The sequence below is a fragment of the Dipodomys spectabilis genome, unplaced genomic scaffold (genome assembly GCF_019054845.1).
Source record: "Dipodomys spectabilis isolate Male_0828 unplaced genomic scaffold, ASM1905484v1 ptg000241l, whole genome shotgun sequence".
Taxonomy (NCBI): domain Eukaryota; kingdom Metazoa; phylum Chordata; class Mammalia; order Rodentia; family Heteromyidae; genus Dipodomys; species Dipodomys spectabilis.
The window spans coordinates 3,604,963-3,625,357 of NW_024870918.1; the positions used below are offsets into that span (position 1 = coordinate 3,604,963).

Genomic DNA, 20,395 nt, shown 5'->3' on the forward strand with positions numbered 1-20,395 from the left:
AAATCCTAGCTACTCAGGAAGCTGAGATGTGAAGATCACAGTTCAAAGCCAGCCCAGGCCAAAAAAAAAAAAAAGTCCATAAGACTCTTAACCTCCAATCAACCAGCACAAAGCCAGAAGTGGAGGTGTAGCTTAAGGGGTACAGTATCAGCTATAGGACAGTGCCCAGGTTCTGAGCTCAAGTCCCACAACCAGCACATGGTACACACTCCTCCACTCCTCTCTCTCTCTCTCTCTCTGTTTCTCTCTCTGCCCCCACCCCCCGCCCCACTGTCTCCTGGGGACACTGTGTCAAACAGCACAACCCAAAAAACTGCAAAGGACAGTTTAAGATTGATTACACTGGTATGTAAGATCCAGGGTGATTCCTGTCTTTTAGCATTCCTAAATAACATGTGACAAATGACTTCAGTGTGTTTGCTGGTACTGGGATTAAATTCAGGCCTCACGCTCTCATTCAGCCTTTTCCCTCGTGGCTCGTACTCCACCACCACCTAAACAATGCATCCACTTCTAGCTTTGTGCTGCTTAGTTGGAGATAAGAGGCTCAGGGACTTTGCTGCCCAAATTGGCTTTGAACTGGGATCCTCAGATTTCAGCCTCCCGAATAGCTAAGGATTACAGGTGTCAGCCATCAGCATCTGACAACAAAACTTAAAAGGTGTAAGAATGTACTAAAAGCTTATGGTATAGATGAATTTACACATAAGAAAATGAAACATTAATAACCTCAGTAAGTGCTATTGATAACCTAAGCGCTTACTGACAAGCTGTCTCTTAAGGAAAAGGGACAGAAAAGCAAAGGTGTGCTGGGCACCAGCTATTTTATTCCCTGCACGTAGAGACAAGCTGTTTGCCTAGTCTCCCAGTTGTGATGATCATGATCTCCACATCTGGGGTTAGGAGGTTTCCTGTAGCGCCTGAGCTCTGGCTACCAGTCAGACATGTTGAGCTGAATCTCAGCTCTGCCACTCAATCCACCTGTAAATCCTCATTACTGGGCCCTCCTTTCTTTATAAATGGAAGAAATAGTCTCTATCATACAAGATTTCTGTAAAGATGAAAGTATAAGTAACAAGACAGCCACGAGAGTTATCTGACACAATGAAGACAGTGCAAAACAAAACAAAAGAACCATTCACACTGGAATTATTGCTAACGCCCGTGGAGACGGCTGGAAATTAAACCAGTTACGCACTGGTTTAAGGAGCAAAGGAGAAAGGCCAATGAAGACAGTATGATCCACAGTGCCACGTGAGCCCTCCAATGACAAACCCGCGCTTCTTCCTGTCACTCTGGCTCTTGGCAACACCCAGATGTGAGAATTTCTTTCCATGGCTTAATTATCCTTATTATGCCTTGATTTCCCTCCCCTCCCCTCCCCCCACCCCTGCTTATCCAATTTCCCCCTGCTCCTAGATGCAAGCTTTTGTTCTCCATCAAAGTCCTCTCTGCTGCTGTAAATAATCTCTCTCCCTCTTTTATATTACCTTTCAAATATTTATAGACTGTTATTCTCCTTCTCTCCTGGCCATACATCATTTTTTGTTGCCCTTCCTCTCGATTCCCTCTGGTTTATCTACATCTTTTGGAGAAAAACAAAACCCCAGGTGCTTGCTGATGAAGACTGCACCCTCAAAGCGAACAACCCCAAACCCAATATGGCTCCCTATTCAAAGCCACACAAAATTCTTTGATGTGTCGCTCACTCCTTTACTCCTATAACTCATCATTCCACCTTGCAGATAAACATGGAAGGAAAGTGATAAGGGAACTGGACTCTGCCCTCATCAGGGAGATGATGGGGTTCTACAAGGTAGCCACTCCCAGGACGACCTGCTAGGGACAGTCTCAAATCCACCTTGAACTGGCTAATGAGGAATTATGGGCACTATACAATGCTTCTACTCATTAATTCCTTACCGGCCTGACACATTCAGTGTCGGCAAATTGATTGAACACTAGTGTCCTTGGAACTCTACTGCTTTCTGGTTTGCCTGATTTAAAAAAAAAATCTAACAGTTTATTTTTCAAATAAGGAGAGGTTTGAAAGTGTTAGCTTTTTTTTTTTAAGGGAAATCCCCTAAAATTAAACACTTTAATATACTGCCTTCTGGCTGGGCATGGTGGCTCATGCTTGTAATCCTAGCTACCGGGGAAAAAAAAAGATTGCCAGCATCTCAGTTTATGGCCAGACTAGGCAAAAAAGTTTCCAAGATCCCCTATCTCGATTATTAAGTCAGACTCAGTGGGGTACACCTGTCATCTCAACTTCATGGGAACTGGCCATAGATCGCAGGATCAGAGTGCAGGATAGCACAGGCACCAACCTGGGCAGGAAAGTCTGTGACATTCTTAGCTCCAATTAACTACCAAAAAGTTACCAGTGGAGCTGTGGCTCAAGTAGTAAAGCACCAGCCTTGAGCAAATATACTCAGGAGACAGTGCCCAGGCCCTCAGTTCAAGCCCCAGGACCAGCACTAATGGGGGAAACAAAAAAGGAAAGAACTTTCCCATAGCTATCTTACACTTGATAGAAAAAAAGGGGGGCGTGTCATCTCTCATGACACAGCTGAGGGCTGCAGCCAAGCTAGGACATAAATGACAGAAACTACATACCCATTTCATAAACGAATAAAAACCACAAAGAAATTCAATTCGCCGAATCCAGAATGGGGTAAGGACTTAAACCAGGTCTCTGGACCTTGTATTTTTAAGATTATTCCAATGGGATAGAGTTTCCCTCCCCAGGGATAGTTATCAGAATAACAGCCAAACTCTTCTAAGAGGTATCACAATCCTGAAGACCTTTGATTAAGCTTCTATTACCATGTGCTCTTCTCATGGGCAAAACCAGGCACCACCACATAGTACTAGTAACAACACCTGTTCTACACCTATTCAGACACTGAGCCATCTTTAGGAAAGCTCAAGGTATGTGAGGTAATGTCTTCATGACTTCATGGCTCTTTCTCTCTCTCTTTTTTTAACCAGTCCTGGGGCTTGAACTCTGGGCCTGGGCACTGTCCCTGAGTTCCTTTTGCTCAAAGCTAACGCTCTACCACTTGAGCCACAGCACCACCTCCAGCTTTTTCTGTGATTAACTGGAGATAAGAGATTTATGGATTTTTCCTGCCCGGGCTGGCTTCAAACCACAATCCTCAGATCTCAGCCTCCTGAGTAGCTAGAATTATAGGCGTGAGCCATGGGCACCTGGCTTACTTTTTTCTTCTTATGAGAGAAGAGTCTTACTATGTAGACCAGGCTGACCTCAAACACAGATTCATCCTCCTGCCTGAATCTCCTAAGTCAGATTACAGGTGTATACCATCATACCCACTTTAGGATTTGCCCATCTTTCAGAGGTCCCCATGCTGCTCATGATGCAAAGATACAACCCTTCAGACTCGCCAAGACTCAACACCAACTCAGTCCTGGCAATGCTGTGCAGCTGCTCTCCCTAGGGAATGCCACTGACCATGGCTACCAAAATGATGTCAGATCTTACCTCCACAGACCTCCCAGCCCACTCCTTCTTCCCATCTACCTCCCAACACCCCTCCAAGCAGCTTTCTCCCTTAGCTAGGGCAATGGCAGACTCCACATCAATCTTGGTTCCCACTAGGTTTCTTGACCCCCCCCTGGCCTTGCACACAGCAGCAGAGAAATCCTTGAGGAAAGTAAATCAGGCAGTGCTGTTCACTGCTTCAACACTCCAGTGATTTTCCATGGCATGCTAATAAAATTCCAACCCCTTCCCCGGCCTACACGCCCTGGCATGATGCAGCCCCCACCGATGCCACCCTACTCACCTGAAGACATTTGCCTACCTGCCTGCTGTCACCTTGCTTGCTGCCCCCAGCAAGGTGAGTGCGCTTCCCCCACACCCTACCCAGCCAGGTTGATTACCGCTCAAGACGAGCTAAATTCAGGTTATTCTGCTCAGAGGCCTTCCTTCCTAGATCACACTATTTAAAATGGCTACTGTGCAACGGGTCACAACTCCCCTTATCTTTGTTTTCCCTCTTAACTCCACTTGTTTATTTACTGATGTGCGTATTTATCAACTGTCTCAGTCTCCTAGAAATATACCGATCCAGGAGATAGATATCTATATACCATACCTAAAGTCTGGCCAAACGTAGCTGCATGCCAGGTGCCGGTGGCTCACACCTGTAATCCTAGCTACTCAGAAGGCTGAGATCTGAGGATGCTGGTTCGAAGCCAGGCAAGAAAGTGCATGGAACTCTTATCTCCAATTAACCACCTAAAAGCCAGAAGTGGAGCTAAGGCTCAGTGGTGGAGTTCTAGCCTTGAGCAAAATAGCTCAGGGACAGCATGGAGACCCTAAATTCAATCCCTGTGGGAATGAAAGAAAAGAAAGAAAAGAAAGAAAGAAAGAAAGAAAGAAAGAAAGAAAGAAAGAAAGAAAGAAAGAAAGAAAGAAAGAAAGAAAGAAAGAAAGAAAGAAAGAGAAAGAAAGGAAGGAAGGAAGGAAGGAAGGAAGGAAGGAAGGAAGGAAGGAAGGAAGGAAGGAAGGAAAAAAGAAAGAAAGAGAGAAAGGGAGGGAAGGAGGGAGAGAGAGGGGGAGGGAGGGAAGGAGGAAGGAAGGAGGGAAGGGGACGGAGGGAGGGAAGAATGGAAGGTGGGTGGCACAATATTTGTCAAATAAATCAAACAGGAAAAATAGAACGGAGGAGTAGAAAGAAGGGAGGAGGAGCTCTTGCTCAAGACAGCAAACTGGCCAGCAGAGATGAACTCAGTGCAGGTCAGCAAACATGTACTGGTGTTTGATAAAAGCCATCTCAACACTAAATTAATGTATATAGAGTATGTAAGTCCCCAAAACCTTGATGCAAGAGTTAAGGAAAAAATGTAAAAATATTCAAAGTCACCTGGAATTGATATTGGATAGCTGAAGCAGTATGTGGGAGATCTTATTGGTAACAAACAGAAAATCTGCTATCACTATAACTCAAAACCAATGATTTCTTTATTAGTAGTATTATTGTGAAAATACCGTATAGAGGGGTTACAATTACATGGGCAAGATAATGAGTCCATTTCTTATCAAGCATTGTTGCCTCCTTCTTTGTTTCCCCTTCCCATTCCTTTCCACTTCCCATCTCCCACCCCAGTCCCCCCTCCCCTCCTCCCCACCCCGGCCAAAGTTGTAAAGTCCGTTTTCGACATAACGACTTGTACATCTCATTGTTGCAATGGGTCCACCTGTATCCCTATTTAAACGATTTGTTTTTTCCCTTCCCCTCCACAAATTACACCAACATCAAATACAGTGAAAGCAGGGCAAGCCAGATATTTACTATCTCTTTTAAGAGTCTCTTAAATGGTTTGGAATTGGGGTTTTTTTTGTTTTTTGTTTTTTGGAAAACATGTTTAGTGGTATCAGAAAATAAACCAGATTAGCAATTATGAAGTCTGACATCAGAAATAATCAACTCAGTATGAAATGTAATTTGTTCGGCAACTATGACCAATATTTGTGTGAATTTTCACCAGTGAGTTTTTATTTATTAACTGAAAAGACAGAAAAGCAGATACGCACTGTGGGATTTGTGAAAACTACAAATGGATATCTGAACAACAAAGAACCAGTAAGCTAGGCACTGGTGGCTCAGGCCTAGGGGATCTAAGGATCACAATTTGAAACCAGCCCAGTTGGGAAATTCCATGAGACTCTGAAACTCAACGAAGCACCAAAAAAGCCTGAAGTGGAGATGTGGCTCAAGAGGTAGAGCATTAGCCTTGAGAACAAAAGCTCAAGGACAGTGCCCAGCCTGAGTTCAAGCCCCAGGCAAACACACAAGCACACTCACACGTGTGCACACACACACACACAATTAAGTTTGAAAGAGTGAGCAAATGCAGTCATTATGTTCAATGTACAATATATAAAAATTGAACTTTGTAACTTGAGGGTAGCTACTCATAATCTGACTTATGGAACTGTAACCTCTTTGCACAACTACTTAATAATAAAAATTTTAAGACTTGTTTGAATTTGCTGCAGCCCTCATACACTGATGGTGGAAAGTAGAGACACTTTGGAAAGTATTCTTCCAAGTATCAACCACAGGGTTACCATTATGAATCTGCCCATTTCCTTCCCTGATAAGAGTAAAACATATATTCATCCCAGACTTTTGCACAAACGTTCACAGCAGATTCAGCCACAATGGCTAAAAAGATTAGGTAACTTCTATCACCTGATAAACAGAAAACAAAGCATACAGTCCAGCCACACAATGGAATATTAGTTGGTAACAAAGAAATGAATAATGAGCCAGGTGTCGGTCGCTCACGTCTGAAATCCTCGCTACTCCGTAAGCTGAGATCTGAGGATCACAGTTGGAAACCAGCCTGAGCATGAGAAGTTCATGAGATGCTTTTCTCCAAATAACCACAAAATGTTGGAAGTAGAGCTGTGGTTCAAGTGGTAGAGTGCTAGCCTTGAGTAAAAATGCTCAGGGATGGCACCCAAATCTTGAGTTCAATTCCCCAGTACTTACACACACACACACACACACACACACACACACACACACACACGTAATAACCAAAATACACACACACAAGTAGTAACCAAAATAATAAACCCATGTGACGGCATGGCCAAATCTTGCCAACAGGCTAAAACAAGCCATACCGAATAGGTCCTTATCTTGAAATTAAATGTCTTGAATTTGTGAAATGTCTAGAACAAATCTGTAGTGACAGACATTAGTGGATGCCTAGAATTAGGATAAGTAGCCAGGAGTGACAGCTAATGGGTAGTTTCCTTAAGGAAAGGCAATAAAAGCCTATCACTGGTGGATCTTACCTATAATCCTAGCTATTCAGGAGGCTGAGATCTGAGGATAGCAGTTTGAAACCAACCCAAGAAGCAAAGTCTTGGAAACTCTAATCTCCAATTAATCAGCAAGAAAGTTGGAAGTGGAACTGTAGCTAAAGTGGTAGAATGCCAGCCTTGAGCAAAAACTCTCAGGAACAGCACCCAGGCCTGGAGTTCAAGCCCCAGTACCAGCACGAGAAAAAATTTTTAAAAGGAAAGATTGAGACACTAGAGCAACAGGTGATCAAAATGGCCACTACAACCTAACGTTTCCTTTCATTTAACCTTAACTCCAATTATTGCTTCAAAAAACCTGGAAATTTCTTAAGACTCTCAAAAGTAAAACTCGGGCATGATTTTATTTGAAAAAACTTAAGAGCATTTCCTATTCTACTTGAAACTGAGAGGTTTGTTTGTTTGTTTGTTTGTTTGTTTGCCAATCCCAGGTCTTGAACTCAGGGTCATACACTCACCTGGCTTTTTCACACAAAGCTGGCATTCTACCATTTGAGACATACCTTCACTTCTGTTTTTTTACTAATTAATTGAAGATAAAAGTCTCATGAATTCTTCTGCTCAGGCTGGCTTGAAACCAGGATCCTCAAATCTCAGCCTCCTAAGTGGCTAGGATTACAGGTGTAAGCCACAAACACCAGGGTAAAAGCTGACTTAAATCACCTAAGAGTCATATCATGTAGGTAGCCGGAACGTTTCAAAAATAAATTCCCAATCCAACTTAATATAAAATGCTTTTATAATTGTTCATTTTATTATAACACTGTTTTCTTTCCAGTTTTGGGAAGCTGCAAATATAAAGGTGAAATGTTATTTTAAATGTGAGTAACTCCAAAACAGGACAAGGTAAGGCAGTAGCAATACTGTGTGACAATATTGCAGCAGATACATGCTTTGCACACTTGTTCACACTCACAGGAAACACACCACCAAGACTATGTGCTTGGTGTGTACACCAAGTCATGTATACACCATGACTCCACGTGGCAACTTAGGTTCATCAACGGTCATGACTGCATTCCTTTGGTGGGAAAATCCAGGCATGAACAGGGGTCCAGGAACACATGAGCCATCTCTGCACCTTCCCTTCCCTTTTGCTATAAACCTAAAACTATCTTTAAAAAATAAAGTTCTCTTTTTTTTTTTTTTGCTAGGCTTTGTGTTTGGTTCAGCTTGCTAGGCTGGGGCTCTACCATTTGAGCCATACCTCCAGCCTGATTTTTTGCTGGTTACTTTGGAGATGGGAGTCTAGTAGACTTCTCTGCCTCAAGCTGGCTTCAAACCTCAGTCCCCCTAAAACCTCTTGAGTAGGTAGGATTATAGACATGAGCCACCAGTGCCCGGCCTAAAGTCTACTTTTCTGCAAACACAAATTCAGTTTCTGTCAGTGGTAAACCCTTCCAATAGACTCTACTTCATTCCCAACGGCACAGCTCCTGTTTATAACGTACTTAAATAAGCAACGGAGACACCCAGGGACCTGTGTTCCCCACCACCCTAAGCCCGCCCCTTTCTCTGGATTGAAACAACTAAAGCAAAGATGTTTGAAGGAGGGATCCCTCCACCAGTAGCCCCAAACCTGAGGGGAAGGGGACTAAAACCTGGCCAGAAGGGGAGGCAGAAGCTGCAAGGGAAAGTCCTAGACGGAGGGAGGTGGCCTGATCTGGGGGAGGGAGGGTGTGCGTGTGGATGGAAGTCCAGGGTGCTGCAGAAGGGAGGGCCAGGGCATGATAACATTCAGGCTCTCACAAAGAACCCGCTTGCAGAACTGGCCGACAATGCAGCCCTTCATCCACTGCTTTTATGCAGAGGAGACGCAGAGACACACTATAGACACGCCGCAGCAGATGCACTGGGAAGACTGGTATTCTATGGGGGCGTATAAAAGGGGGAAGGGCATGTCACATATAAACTTAAAGTAAAAAGGGAGCCCAGATGTTGAATGCCTGCCATTTAAAAATAAACAGCTGTTAACTTCTGAAAAAAAAAACATAATAAAGCACACATTAATGCTAAAACTCAACAGATGAAACCAGAACAGAGGTGCTAAAACTTTTCTCCCTCTCACACACACAATTAGCCTCACTCAGAAGACAAGCACCAGTGAGATCTCTTCCAGCCTCAGTCAGGGACTACCCGTCAGTCTTTTGGTCCATCTAACCAGTCTTTCACTAAGGGCTGCAGACAGCATCTTCAGCATCCATTAACTCACTTACCGGCCTTGGCTCTCCAATAAAGGACACACAGCTTGGTAAATCCAATATCCTTTGAAGTCCCAGAATTCAGTCAATAATCTTGGCAGTAATTCTTACACATTTCTCACCCTTGGCACTTTACGGAGCCAAAAGGAGATAACTAAGAAATGTCAAGGACATAGAAATCTACTCAATTTTACCCAGCTACCCACATAGAAAATGCTGGAGACTCGAGGCAGCAGGTATCAGGAGGCAGAAGGTTAGTAATTGCCACAGATGAAACAATTGGAAGGTCTGACTATCTCATGACAACTCCTATGACGTATGCTTTTCACTAAATCCTTTCAAATCCAGCCCCTCTATAACTGTACAATGGAATTTTAGACCACTAAAATATGTTATACTAAATGAAAACAAAACAAACAACCCGATTGCAACAAGTGAGGGCATTAAACCCCTCTGATGTTAACTATTATGTATGTACATAAGAAGAATAACCTGGTAGCTCACACCTGTAATCCTAGCTACTGAGAAGGCTGAGATTTGACCACCTCAGTTCGAAGCCAGCCTGGGCAGGACAGGCTGTAAGATTCTTCTCTCCAACAAACTACTGAGAAATAGCTGGAAGTGGTGGTGTTGTGGCTCAAGTGGTAGACAACACTAGGCCTTGAGCAAAAGAAGCTAAGGGACAGCTCCCAGGCCCTGAGTTCAAGCCCCAGGACTGGCAAAAAAAGAAAAAAAGGAAAAAAAAGAACAAGAAGAAGAAGAGGAGGAGGAGGAGGTGGAGGAAGAAGGGGGAGAACCAAGGTCTTTCCTAGGAATTACGTTTTGCGTTCACTCTAAATGTTTACCATCTACCTAAGTTGACTGTTACTTCAAACGAAATAGCAATAGAAGCTATGTATGTGTTGCAGCAAGCTGTCCAGGGAGTTGACTGACATTTCAGGGCTGTCAGTCTGTCTGGTTTTCTCTTTCTGGCTCTCCACCTCCCTCTTTTTTTTCCTTTCACTCTCCTTTTCTGTGTTTTGCAGTTTTATTCTACTGCCATCTCCATTTCCTGCTTGCTCACAACCTAATTTGGAAGTCATCCCTCCCAAGCCAGAGGTGTGGTGGAAGTCTGTGGTGGATTCACCATCTGTGTACCATCATGGGTGTTCCTGGCCCCCAGAGCTGGGGGAACATCGTCCTGTGGAAATGAGGTGGAGCCTCCCAGGGCCACACTTCAACACCTGTACCCAAGCAAAAGAGCACAACACACACTGACAGTAACAGTCTCTTCCCTATAGGGTACTACTGATTTTAGCTCAAAGGTATGGCTCTAAGGCAGTCCACTCCAGAGTCAAGCAAGGGACCTGCTTACATTCTTCTTGAGCTGAACCCTGTCTCTCACTCCCTCTCTTTCACGAGACTCCTTCTGTATCCTTCTCAGTGCCATTTTCTCATGTTCTGCCATTCCCTCTTTTGTCTTGTGAAGAGCCAACTTTGGAAACTATATACTAGGTGTATACTGTGAGCAACCAAATGCGCCAAAAAAAGAGAAAGAAAAAAAAGAAGAGTACCAGCTCAGCTTTTCATTTTTAACTTTATCATGGTACAGAAGCCACTACAAATGTAAAGAACTTGCAGTCAAAACCTAATGTTGAATGAATGAATTCTGTTGGTCATGGGGCTTGAACTCGGGGCCTGGGCTCCATCCCTGAGCATTTTTGCTCAAAGCTAGCGATCTACCACTTTGAGTCTCAGTGCCACTTCCTGTTTTCTGGTGGTTTATTGAAGGTAAGGGTTTCTGGACTTTCCTGCCTGTGCTGGCTTTGAACTGTGAGCCTCGGATCTCAGCCTCCTAAGTAGCTAGAATTACAGGCATGAGCCACTGGCTCCCAGCTTGTTTAATAAGTTTTTGACATTTCCCCAGCAGAGAGCTAAGCTCTCAGATTAGGAGGGTAAACCACCAGCATTGCATGCTGTCCTATGTGGCTTAGCTCTTATGGTCAGCACACAAGTTACATTCATTGCATTTCAACTTAGGACGTTTTCAATTTATCCTGGGCTGATCAGGATGTAGTTTCATCCTAAGAGAAAGAGCTCCAGTAACAACACACAGACAAATACACACATACACACACCTACACATACACACCTACCTGCTTTCTTCTGTACAATAACCAGGACTCATGAGATCTTTAAAATCTCCTCTCTTCTTCTTCCTTTGTTTTTCTTTCTTTCTTTTTTAACTGATCCTGGGGCTTAAACTCTGGATCTGGGTGGTGTCCCTTAGCTTTTCCACCCAAGGCTGGCACTCTACCACTTGAGCCACTAGGCCACTTCTGATTTTTTTGGCAGTTAATTGGAAATAAAGAGTCTCACAGACTTTCATGCTTAAGCTGGCTTCAAACCAAGATCCTCAGATCTCAGCCTCTTGGGTAGCTAGGATTACAAGCATTGAGACACCAGTAGCCAGCAACTATGGTTTTATTTCTAAGGAACATCTTACTTATTTCAAATAAAAATGCAGAACATGGGCTGGGAGAGCGCTTGCCTTGCATGCTTGAGGCCCTGGGTTCAATTCCTCAGCACCACATAAGCAAAAAAGAAAAAAGCCGGAAGTGGCACTGTGACTCAAGTGCTAGCCTTGAGCTGAAGAGCTAAGGGACAGCGCCCAGGCCCAGAGTTCAGGCCCCACGACCAGACCCCCCCAAAAAAATGCAGAACATACACACACATTTATATAGGCTTCAGTACTATCTTCAGTGTCAGGTATTCACTAGGCTTTTTAAAACGTATCTAAGAGGGAGGGCACTACTGCATTTAACTGCCACGACCCTCAGATCTTTCTCTGGTAGAGTGTGTTATAGAATGTGTATAGAAATGTATCATTCAGCATGACATCCCTCAGCTGTATGTGGCCACCAAGCACTTCAACTGTGACTAACTCTTTGGAGGATGGAGCTCCAGGTCATTTTTGCAAGATGGAAGCAGATGGACGAATCACAGGCTTTCTAGTTCCACTTGGCCAATCACTTTTCATCACCGCTAAAACTTAGCACCGCTTACCTTACAGAGTGGCTTGGGAAGGAAGGGAGGTGAATCAGTGTACACATGAGCCCCTCTGACAGCAATGAGCTCCAGAAAGAACACAAGTCAGCCCTGTACCCCTTCCCATTCCTCCCCAAACTCATTCCACCTTTGACTCCTAGGATTTGACCTGCCCAAACACCCTTCCCAGACAGAAACCTTGTTGGAAAAATAGATGTCCAATTCTAGGAAGCCTCCATCCAAGAGGACCTCAAAAATGGAGTGGGAGACAGAGATGAAATGTGAATCCTTCTGATGTTCTGCAATTCCACTTATATGTCTCTATTAGAAGCCATGGCTTTCTCCAAAGGCGGCATCCAAAAGCGAACCTCCAGAAGTATAATGCTTAAAGAAACTCCTTGAAGCTGGGCACGTACACCTGTAATCCTAGCTACTCAGAAAACTGTGATCTGAGGATCCTGGTTCAAAGCCAGCCTGACTAGAAAAGTCCATGAAACTCTTTATCTCCAACGAAGCAGCACAAAGCCAGAAGCTGAGTTGTGGCTCAAGTGGCAGAGCACCAGCCTTGAGTGAAAAAGCTAAAGGTGAGTGGCCTGGCCCTGACTTGAAGGCCCAATATACCGGAGATGGGGAGAAGGGAGGGAGGGAGACAGGAAGGAAGGAAGGAAGGAAGGAAGGAAGGAAGGAAGGAAGGAAGGAAGGAAGGAAGGAAGGAAGGAAGGAAGGAAGGTGATGAGGGAGAGGAAAGGAGGGGAGGGAGGGGCAGGGAGGGGAGGAGAGGGAAGGAGAGGAAGAGGGAGAGGGAGAGAGAAGAGAGAGAGACAGAGAGGAGGGTGAGGAGGGGAAAGGAGGGAAGGGAAAGGTCCTTGAAGCTCAGGCAGCTTTTATGGCTACAGCCCTTCTTCCTCCCTCGTGCTACCCGCCCTCCCGGCCCCCCCCTGCCCTCCCCCCCCTTACCTGAAGCAGCGCTGGCCGGGGCGCTGGCTGGCGCGGGCTGGGAGGAGCTGCTGCTGCTGCTGCTCTCGCCCAGGAGACACTGGTTGCCGCCGTTGTTCTCTCTCTTGACCAGCAGCTCGGCCGCGCTGGGCAGTGGAATGGGGTGGCTGATGCCCAGTTCTTCCTCCTGTGCCTGCTGCCTTCTCAGGGCCACCTGGGAGCACAGGACAAGGAGTCACCTCCAGCATACATGGACCTCACCTGAGCGACTCTGCTAGCACACCGGCACCACGCTTTCCTAGTTCTGCAGGTGAATGACGGCTGAGCATCCTCAGTTCTCTCATTTCTGTGGCCCATTTTGGCCAGGTTATTACGCTATGCAGCCAGAGCTAGAAAATGGTTTAGAATCAGAAGTACCTGTTAAACAAACAAGCCTATCAGTACACCAGAAAGGAAGGGGGACCATGGTGGATCTGTGAAAACTGTGCATCAGCCAAGGGAGAGCTTTCAATCCCAATATTAAAACTAAGTGTAGTAGTGCACACCTGTAAACCCAGCATTTGGAGCCCGAGGCAGGAGGATCTGGAGTTTGAGACCAGCCTGACTACACAGTATTATCAAGGCCAGGATGTTACACAGTGAGCCCTATCTCAAAGACAGACACAGACCCACAGACCCACAGACCCACAGACACACACACACACACACACACACACACACACACACACACACACACACACACGGGAAAAGAGGGGAAAGAAGGGAGGAGAGAGAAGTGATAGAAAGGGAGTACTGTTGGATTAGGACAGAATTGGATCATTCATTCAATCATTCCACACAGAAATACAAGGGCACTGTACTAAGAAGCTGGGCCATCAAAATTAGACTACAGTCCAAGGTTCTTATGCCTCAAAAGGAGAAAAATGGAAGTAAGCAGGCATGCAACTACAAGACAATAATGGAGAGGCATTATGAAACCCTAGAGAAAGAAGTTCAGACAGAAATATCACAGAGGCTAGGCTGGAATGTGGCTTAGTGGTAAAGTGCCTCCATAGCATGCCTGAAGCCCTGGGTTTGATTCCTTAGTACCACATAAACAGAAAAAAGCCGAAAGTGGTGCTGTGGCTCAAGTGGTAGAGTGCTAGCCTTGAGCAAAAGATGCTCAGGGACAGTGCCCAGACCTTGAGTTCAAGTCTCAGGACTGGGAAGGAAGGAAAGAAGGAAGGCAGGAAGGCAGAAGAGAAAGAGAGAGGAGGGAGGGAAGGGAAGGAAGGAAAGAAAAGAGAGACAGGGGGAGAGAGAGGGAGGGAGGAAGGGATGAAAGGAAGATCAAGAGAGGAGGAGAAAGAGATCAAAAAAAGAAAGGAAGAAGAAAAGAGAGAAAAGAAAGGAAAAGAGAACTATCATTAATATGTAAGAATCAGCCAAGGCAAGATTTAAACAGAACATTGAAGAATATGTATTGAGGAGGACTTTGACAGGTAGGAGAAAGGGAAAGAAGAATCTGATAGTAGATCTGCAGGAAAGACAGGGCTGCTTGGGAAACCCTCAAGAGTCCAGGTTTCCAGAGCTGGAAGGATCGAGGTGTGGAGAAGCAGATGGCTAGAAGTGAGAGGAGAGGCAATAGACAAGACCAGGGGCCTGGGGCAAGGAGAAAGGGAGAGGAGATCTTTTGAGTGTGATCTTGTGTGTGATCTTTTGGTCAGGAATAGAAAGCCACTACTGGGACAGAGGGGGGAAAACTTGACATACTTATTAGAAAGTCTTCTCTTTATCCTCTTTTAAATAACATTGTTAAAAGTTGAAGGGGGAAAAAGGCTTAAAGAAAATACTAGATGTAACAAAAGGAGTTTCTACTGAAATTGACCATCAGTGCTCAAGAGAAACGGGAAAATGTCTGCAGTACCTCAGAGACTCAGAGACAAGCTGAGACTTAGGTACATTAGAAATGGGACTGTATAATGTTTTAGAAAAACTGTAGTCCAGAGCTAGCTGGTTAGGTTGAAGATAATTTTTACTTTCATAAGCAAAGGGGTCTTCAACTAAAAAAAATCAAATAATAAACTCAAGCAATTATTCAAGACTATGGAAGTGAAGCTGTGGCTCAAATGGTAGAGCATCATCAGTCTTGAAAGAAAAAGCAAAGTAAGGAACAGCACCTAGACCCTGAGTTCAAGCCCCCAAACTGACATACTGGCGCGCGCGCGCACACACACACACACAACTTAAAAAATACTTAATTCTTCATTTTTTTCTGTGTTTAACCAAGAGGCTTTAAAACAAAGTATTAATGACTTTGACCAGAAATAAGGGTTTTTAAAGAAGTTCAAACACTAAAGTATACCCCGACTCACACAAACTTCATATACACACAAAATGCACAAGTTCTGCCATAAACTCAAAACATTGATTATTCAAAGGTTAGAAAAGTTTATTTAAGCAAAAAGAGGACAGTTGGTTAAAAATCAATTGTTTTATGTGCAAGATCAATTTCAGGCTACTTTAGGGTGATTAAAAAGTAGTCGTGTGGATTTTTATGGGTTTTGTGTCTGTGTGTGCCTTAGCCCAGCTATGTTATTTTAAATGTGGACTTTTTACGGGTTGGTTCCTCTAACACAAGTACAAAACTTAGGGTTTGTGGGAAATCCTCCAGTGTCACAAGGAAAAAACAACCTTGAGTTGTTCTCATTTCAGCAGTCTCTTCAAAGTTTGTCCCTTTAGTAAATCAAGATTATTCAAAATTAATGTTAAGTCTAGACCAAACATTTTATTACAATTTGTGGAAATTTCCATCCTGTTAATACGGTTCACATTACACACGTAAGCCAGCTCCTGTGTTCATAGTATTTCTTATCTACCAGTTTAAGTCAGAAGTTCCTCCTGTTTGTTTTAAGTACTCTAAATGTGTCAAGTTCTAATGTGACATCAGTGTATTTTTTTTTCTTACTATTATCCAGGCTGAAGCCTATGAAGGAACTGGAGAAACTGATTTTTTGACTGCCCTTCCAATATGCTTATGTGATTTAAAAACACCTTTTTAAAAACCGATGCATGTGCAAAAAATATAATCTTTAAGCTTCTGTGCAGCTCTACCCACCCTCTAAAGCCACCCCCAAAAGAAGATATTCACACAGTCCTGATCCCAAGTTGAACATGGCTAACAAACTATTCCTTCAGTTAACTTTTCATATTATAGATCCCGTCTCAAAAAGATGAAGCTGCTTTTAGCAGGAAAGAATGCACATCACTGCCTTCTTTATTAAAAAAATCATTTTTTTTTAGAATAACCATGGCATGAACTATCTCCGTGAAGAGGCCAAATTACTAGCCAGCTGGTTCAAGCGATGAAAAACAAAAGTGGACCAAAACTTCAAACCTGCCCACGTCCCCAGCGCGTGCAAACCTTTCTTTATTGCAGTGGCTGCAGACTTTATCTTTAATATATACATTTATTGCAAACATGCTGTACGGAGGGGTTACAGGCACACGGAGCAGGGAAATGAGTACATTTCGTAGCGGGATGCAGACTTTTAAACGCCAATAAGTCCAAGGCGCTCAAAATGGCCGGGACGCCAAATGCGCCCCAGGCCGCGCCCCGCTGCGCCCGCGCGCATCACCCGCGCCCACCGCGGCCTGTCTCAACCGCCCGCCACCGGGCTCAGCGCAGCAGACCTCCCTCCCTCCACCCAGGCCGGGCAGCCCACGGATCCCCGAGAGTCCGCCTTATCTAATAAATGCAGCTCAGCACAAGGAGGGGGGCATCAGGCACCCCGAAAGTCTCAGGTTTATAAACGGGATTGGGAATCCAGGGCCCCCACTCCGTGCCACCCGCTCCAGCAGAGCCGACCGCCCCCTCTCAGAGGCCAAGGGGCAGGGGCTAGGATGTGGGGGGGACTGCCATAGGCGCGGACCCCGCAACTCTTCCCACTCCTGACCCAGGGTCAGAGATCGTGGGAACTCCTGGAGGGGAAGAACCCCGCAATGCTCTGCTTGGCAAACGGGGAGCCGGTGTCTATGTGGAGCGCGAGCGAGACGCGGGGACAGGGGGTCAGCCCAGCGACCCCCGCGATTCTGCTCGTGGGACTCCCCATCTTAAGAACGACCCCCCACCCCGCAGCTCTGCGGGAAGGTGGGGTTGGAGCGCGCGGGGGACCCGGAGCCGCGCGCCCTCGGCCAGTCTTTCCCGGACAGAGTGCTCCTTCGCAGTACATGCGAACCCCGAAACGCTCCTAGAAATGGGGACCCGGGATCCCGAATGGGGGAAACCCCGCATCGTTTACCCCGAGGACGGACGGGCGGGAACTGGGACGCGTCCGCACCCACGTGGCTGGGAAAAGCCTTGGCCCGAGCGCGCGCGCCCGGCGACGGCCGGCCGACCCCGCCGCGTCCCTCCCCGGCCCGGGCCCCAGAGATCCCCGACGCCCGGGTCGCCCCGCGACCCCCGCCACTCACCTGCGCGGCCATCACGCGCTGCCTCTCGGCGATCAGGTTGCATTTCTTGCACTGGCAATCCCGCCACATGCAGAAGCGCTTGTGGCCCTTGAGCGGCGACGCGTAGCCGTGATTCCGGCAGCGAGCGCACTTGGGCAGCCGCGGCGATTTCTTGCTCCCGGAGCCCACGCCCGACGCCCCGGAGCCCGAGCCGCCGCCGCCGCCCCCGGCCGCGGCGAGCAGCGCCCCGGAGCCTTTGCTGTAGCCGCCCGCTTTGCCCTGCGGCGGGGCCCCGGGGGCGTGCGGCGTCTCCGACGGGGCCGACGGTTTGCTGAACGTATCCTCGTTGGGCATGGTGCGCCCCTTCTTTAAAAAACAAACAAAAACAAGAGCGCCAAGCCTCTTTTCGGGGGTGCCGGTCGCGCTTGGAACAGGGGGGGAAACACCACCCAACTGACCGAGGAGGAGGACGCGCAGGAGGAGGAGGAGGAGGTGCCGGGAGGCGTGCGCGCCGCCGCCGGAGGTACGGCCCGGAGTGGCGAGGTCGGGGACACGCAGCGTCGGGGGTGGGGTGGGGGTGGGGGGGTTGTGTCCTTTTTTTTTTTTTTTTTTTGGCGCGCGCGGCCACAGAACTTTTGGATACTTTTCCCGAACGTTCCCCGGGGATTGCAGAGGCGGGAGACTGCGCGGCCACGCCCCCCCCGTCCTCTCCCCACCCCCCACCCCAACTCCAGCCGAGGCTCTCTCGCTCGCTCTCGGGGGTCCTGTTGCTACTTTTACACCACAGCTGCTGGCAGACATCCCCGCGGGGGGCCGGGGGGCGCTGGCTGATGGTGGGTGGCTGCAAATGCGCGCGCGCGCAAGGTGCAAGAGCCGGAGACCCCCACCCCCACCCCCACCCCACCTCACTCCCTCCCCCCAACACACACACACCCTGCTAGAACTCCGTGTACCCCGGAATGCTGGCCTCCCCAGGGCGCGGGAGTCTGGCACGCACGCCCGCTGTGGCGGGGCGATGGGGGCGCAGACCACCCAATGGGGGCGTCTAGCTCCCTTCCCCCTCCACACCCGCCCATCTCCCTTAGGGAGCAGGGCGCCTTCTCCACGTTCCCTAGACGTTGGCCAGCAGGCAACTGGGAAAGTGGTTTTCTTTTCTTGTGTGGAATTTAAGTGGAAAATAAGCCCTCCCTCCCACCCCTAAAATAAAAGTCAAAGGATTAGGGGTTTACTGCCTCCTATTTATCCTCCTCCGAGCACCTGTGTTCGTCTGCTGGCAATATTTTCTACCTCCTAAGCTCCAAGTGATTTTTTTCCAGCCCCGCAAACACATAGTTACTTCTCTGTGCAGGTGCACACCGCGCCTTTGCCTCTTAGAGTCCGCAGGCATGTGCAGCTCCGGGGTTTAACGCACTGACTTTGGAGCATGGGGTAGTGAGGGCGCACATGTAATTCCAGCCCCGGGAAGCAGAGGCAGGAGGGTCTCTGATAAAGAAACCCGGTAAACAAAACAGCACACCCTGAATTTCGGCGAGGGATTACAGAGATAGAGACATTTATTAAAATCCATTCTGTTTTTCTGTGCACAAATGAATGAAACTGCAACCTCTACCCCAGCTAGTCATAGTATATATGTTTTGGGGGGGGAGGAGTGTCCCACAGGGGCCCACCCTGACCCCCCCTCTCCAAACACACACACAAGCCAGGTCTGTCTCCTCTCCCTACGTGTGCACAGCAGATCCATCCCCAAGCCTACAGACTCATCTGCACAGCCACAAGCCTCCTCACACCCAGCCTTTACCTCAAGCCTGAATCCTTGCCCCAAGTTTGTTCAGTATTTGAGCCCCAGGCTTCTGCATTGTTTTCCACTTGGAAAACAAAAAATTGAAGACCTCAAGCAAGTCTTAGAGCACTTGGAATGCTGTTCCAAGGCATTGCTTAGCCTTTTTAAATGTTGTTACTAGGGCTTCAACTCAGAGCTTGGGTCCTGTCCCTTAGCTTTTTTGCTCAAGGCTGGCATTCTTTCCACTTGAACCACAGTTCTACTTATGGCTTTTCAGTGTTTAATAATTGGAGATAAGAGTCTCATGGACTTTTCTGCCAATGCTGACTTTGTACTGGGATCTTCAGATCTTAGCCTTGTGAGTAGCTAAGATACAGGCTTGAGACACAAACCTTAGACTCTTCTACCTACAAGCTTAGTTAGTCTCCTTATTCAGCTCCACAAGCCTCTGTTCATTGTTATTTCTCTTAACCTTGTAATGACAATTGTCCTACTAGGACTTTTTTCTTACCCCCTCATCCTCCCACCCCCGCTTTTCATCAGCCTGGATATTTGCCTTCTACATTCTGGACTACAGCTTTAGGAGTTCTCCAAAAGTAGCTTGGAAGAGCTGTACACTGGCAGGCTTTTTCATTGGTTTGCCTCATTCAGCACAAATCTGCCTTTCCCCTTTTGTTCTTGAGGTCCCTCCCATAGACGCCTTTCTTTCAGCGTGGATTTTCTCCATTAGTGTTTATCATCTCAAAATTATTTCCCTAAAAAGCTTTACATAATACCTCATACCCTACCCATGAAGCTAGTGAAGCATTATTTCTGAACATCAGAATGCAACTAGCCATACATTTTAAAACCTCTTCAGAGGTAACCCCTATTTTCTGCTGACATATCCCATCTCTTAAATCCTCTCGTTAATATGTGTGTGTGTGTGTGTGTGTGTGTGTGTGTGTATTGCTAGATACCAGTGGCTCATGTGTGTAATCCTAGCTACTCAAGAGGCTGAGATCTGAGGATCACAGTTCAAAAACAGCCCAGGCAGGAAAGTCCATGAGACTCATCTCCAATAAACTACTCAGAAAAAGCCAGAAGTGGTACTATAGCTCAAATGGTAGAGTGCTACCTTTGAGCACAAAGAGGCTTAGGGGCAGCACCTAG

The 20,395-nt window shown here is 46.7% G+C and overlaps 1 protein-coding gene across 1 annotated transcript in view; it reads right to left on the reverse strand.

The window, feature by feature from the left end:
* The window catches only part of Dmrt1 (doublesex and mab-3 related transcription factor 1), a 99,364-nt gene extending 81,547 nt beyond the window's left edge, over positions 1 to 17,817 (reverse strand). The window contains exons 1-2 of the mRNA XM_042699404.1: positions 17,485 to 17,817; positions 13,054 to 13,246 (exon numbers count right to left, since the gene is read on the reverse strand). Of these exons, the coding sequence (XP_042555338.1) occupies positions 13,054 to 13,246; positions 17,485 to 17,817 (526 nt within the window). The remainder of the gene's footprint in view (positions 1 to 13,053; positions 13,247 to 17,484) is intronic.
* Positions 17,818 to 20,395: the final 2,578 nt, after the last annotated feature.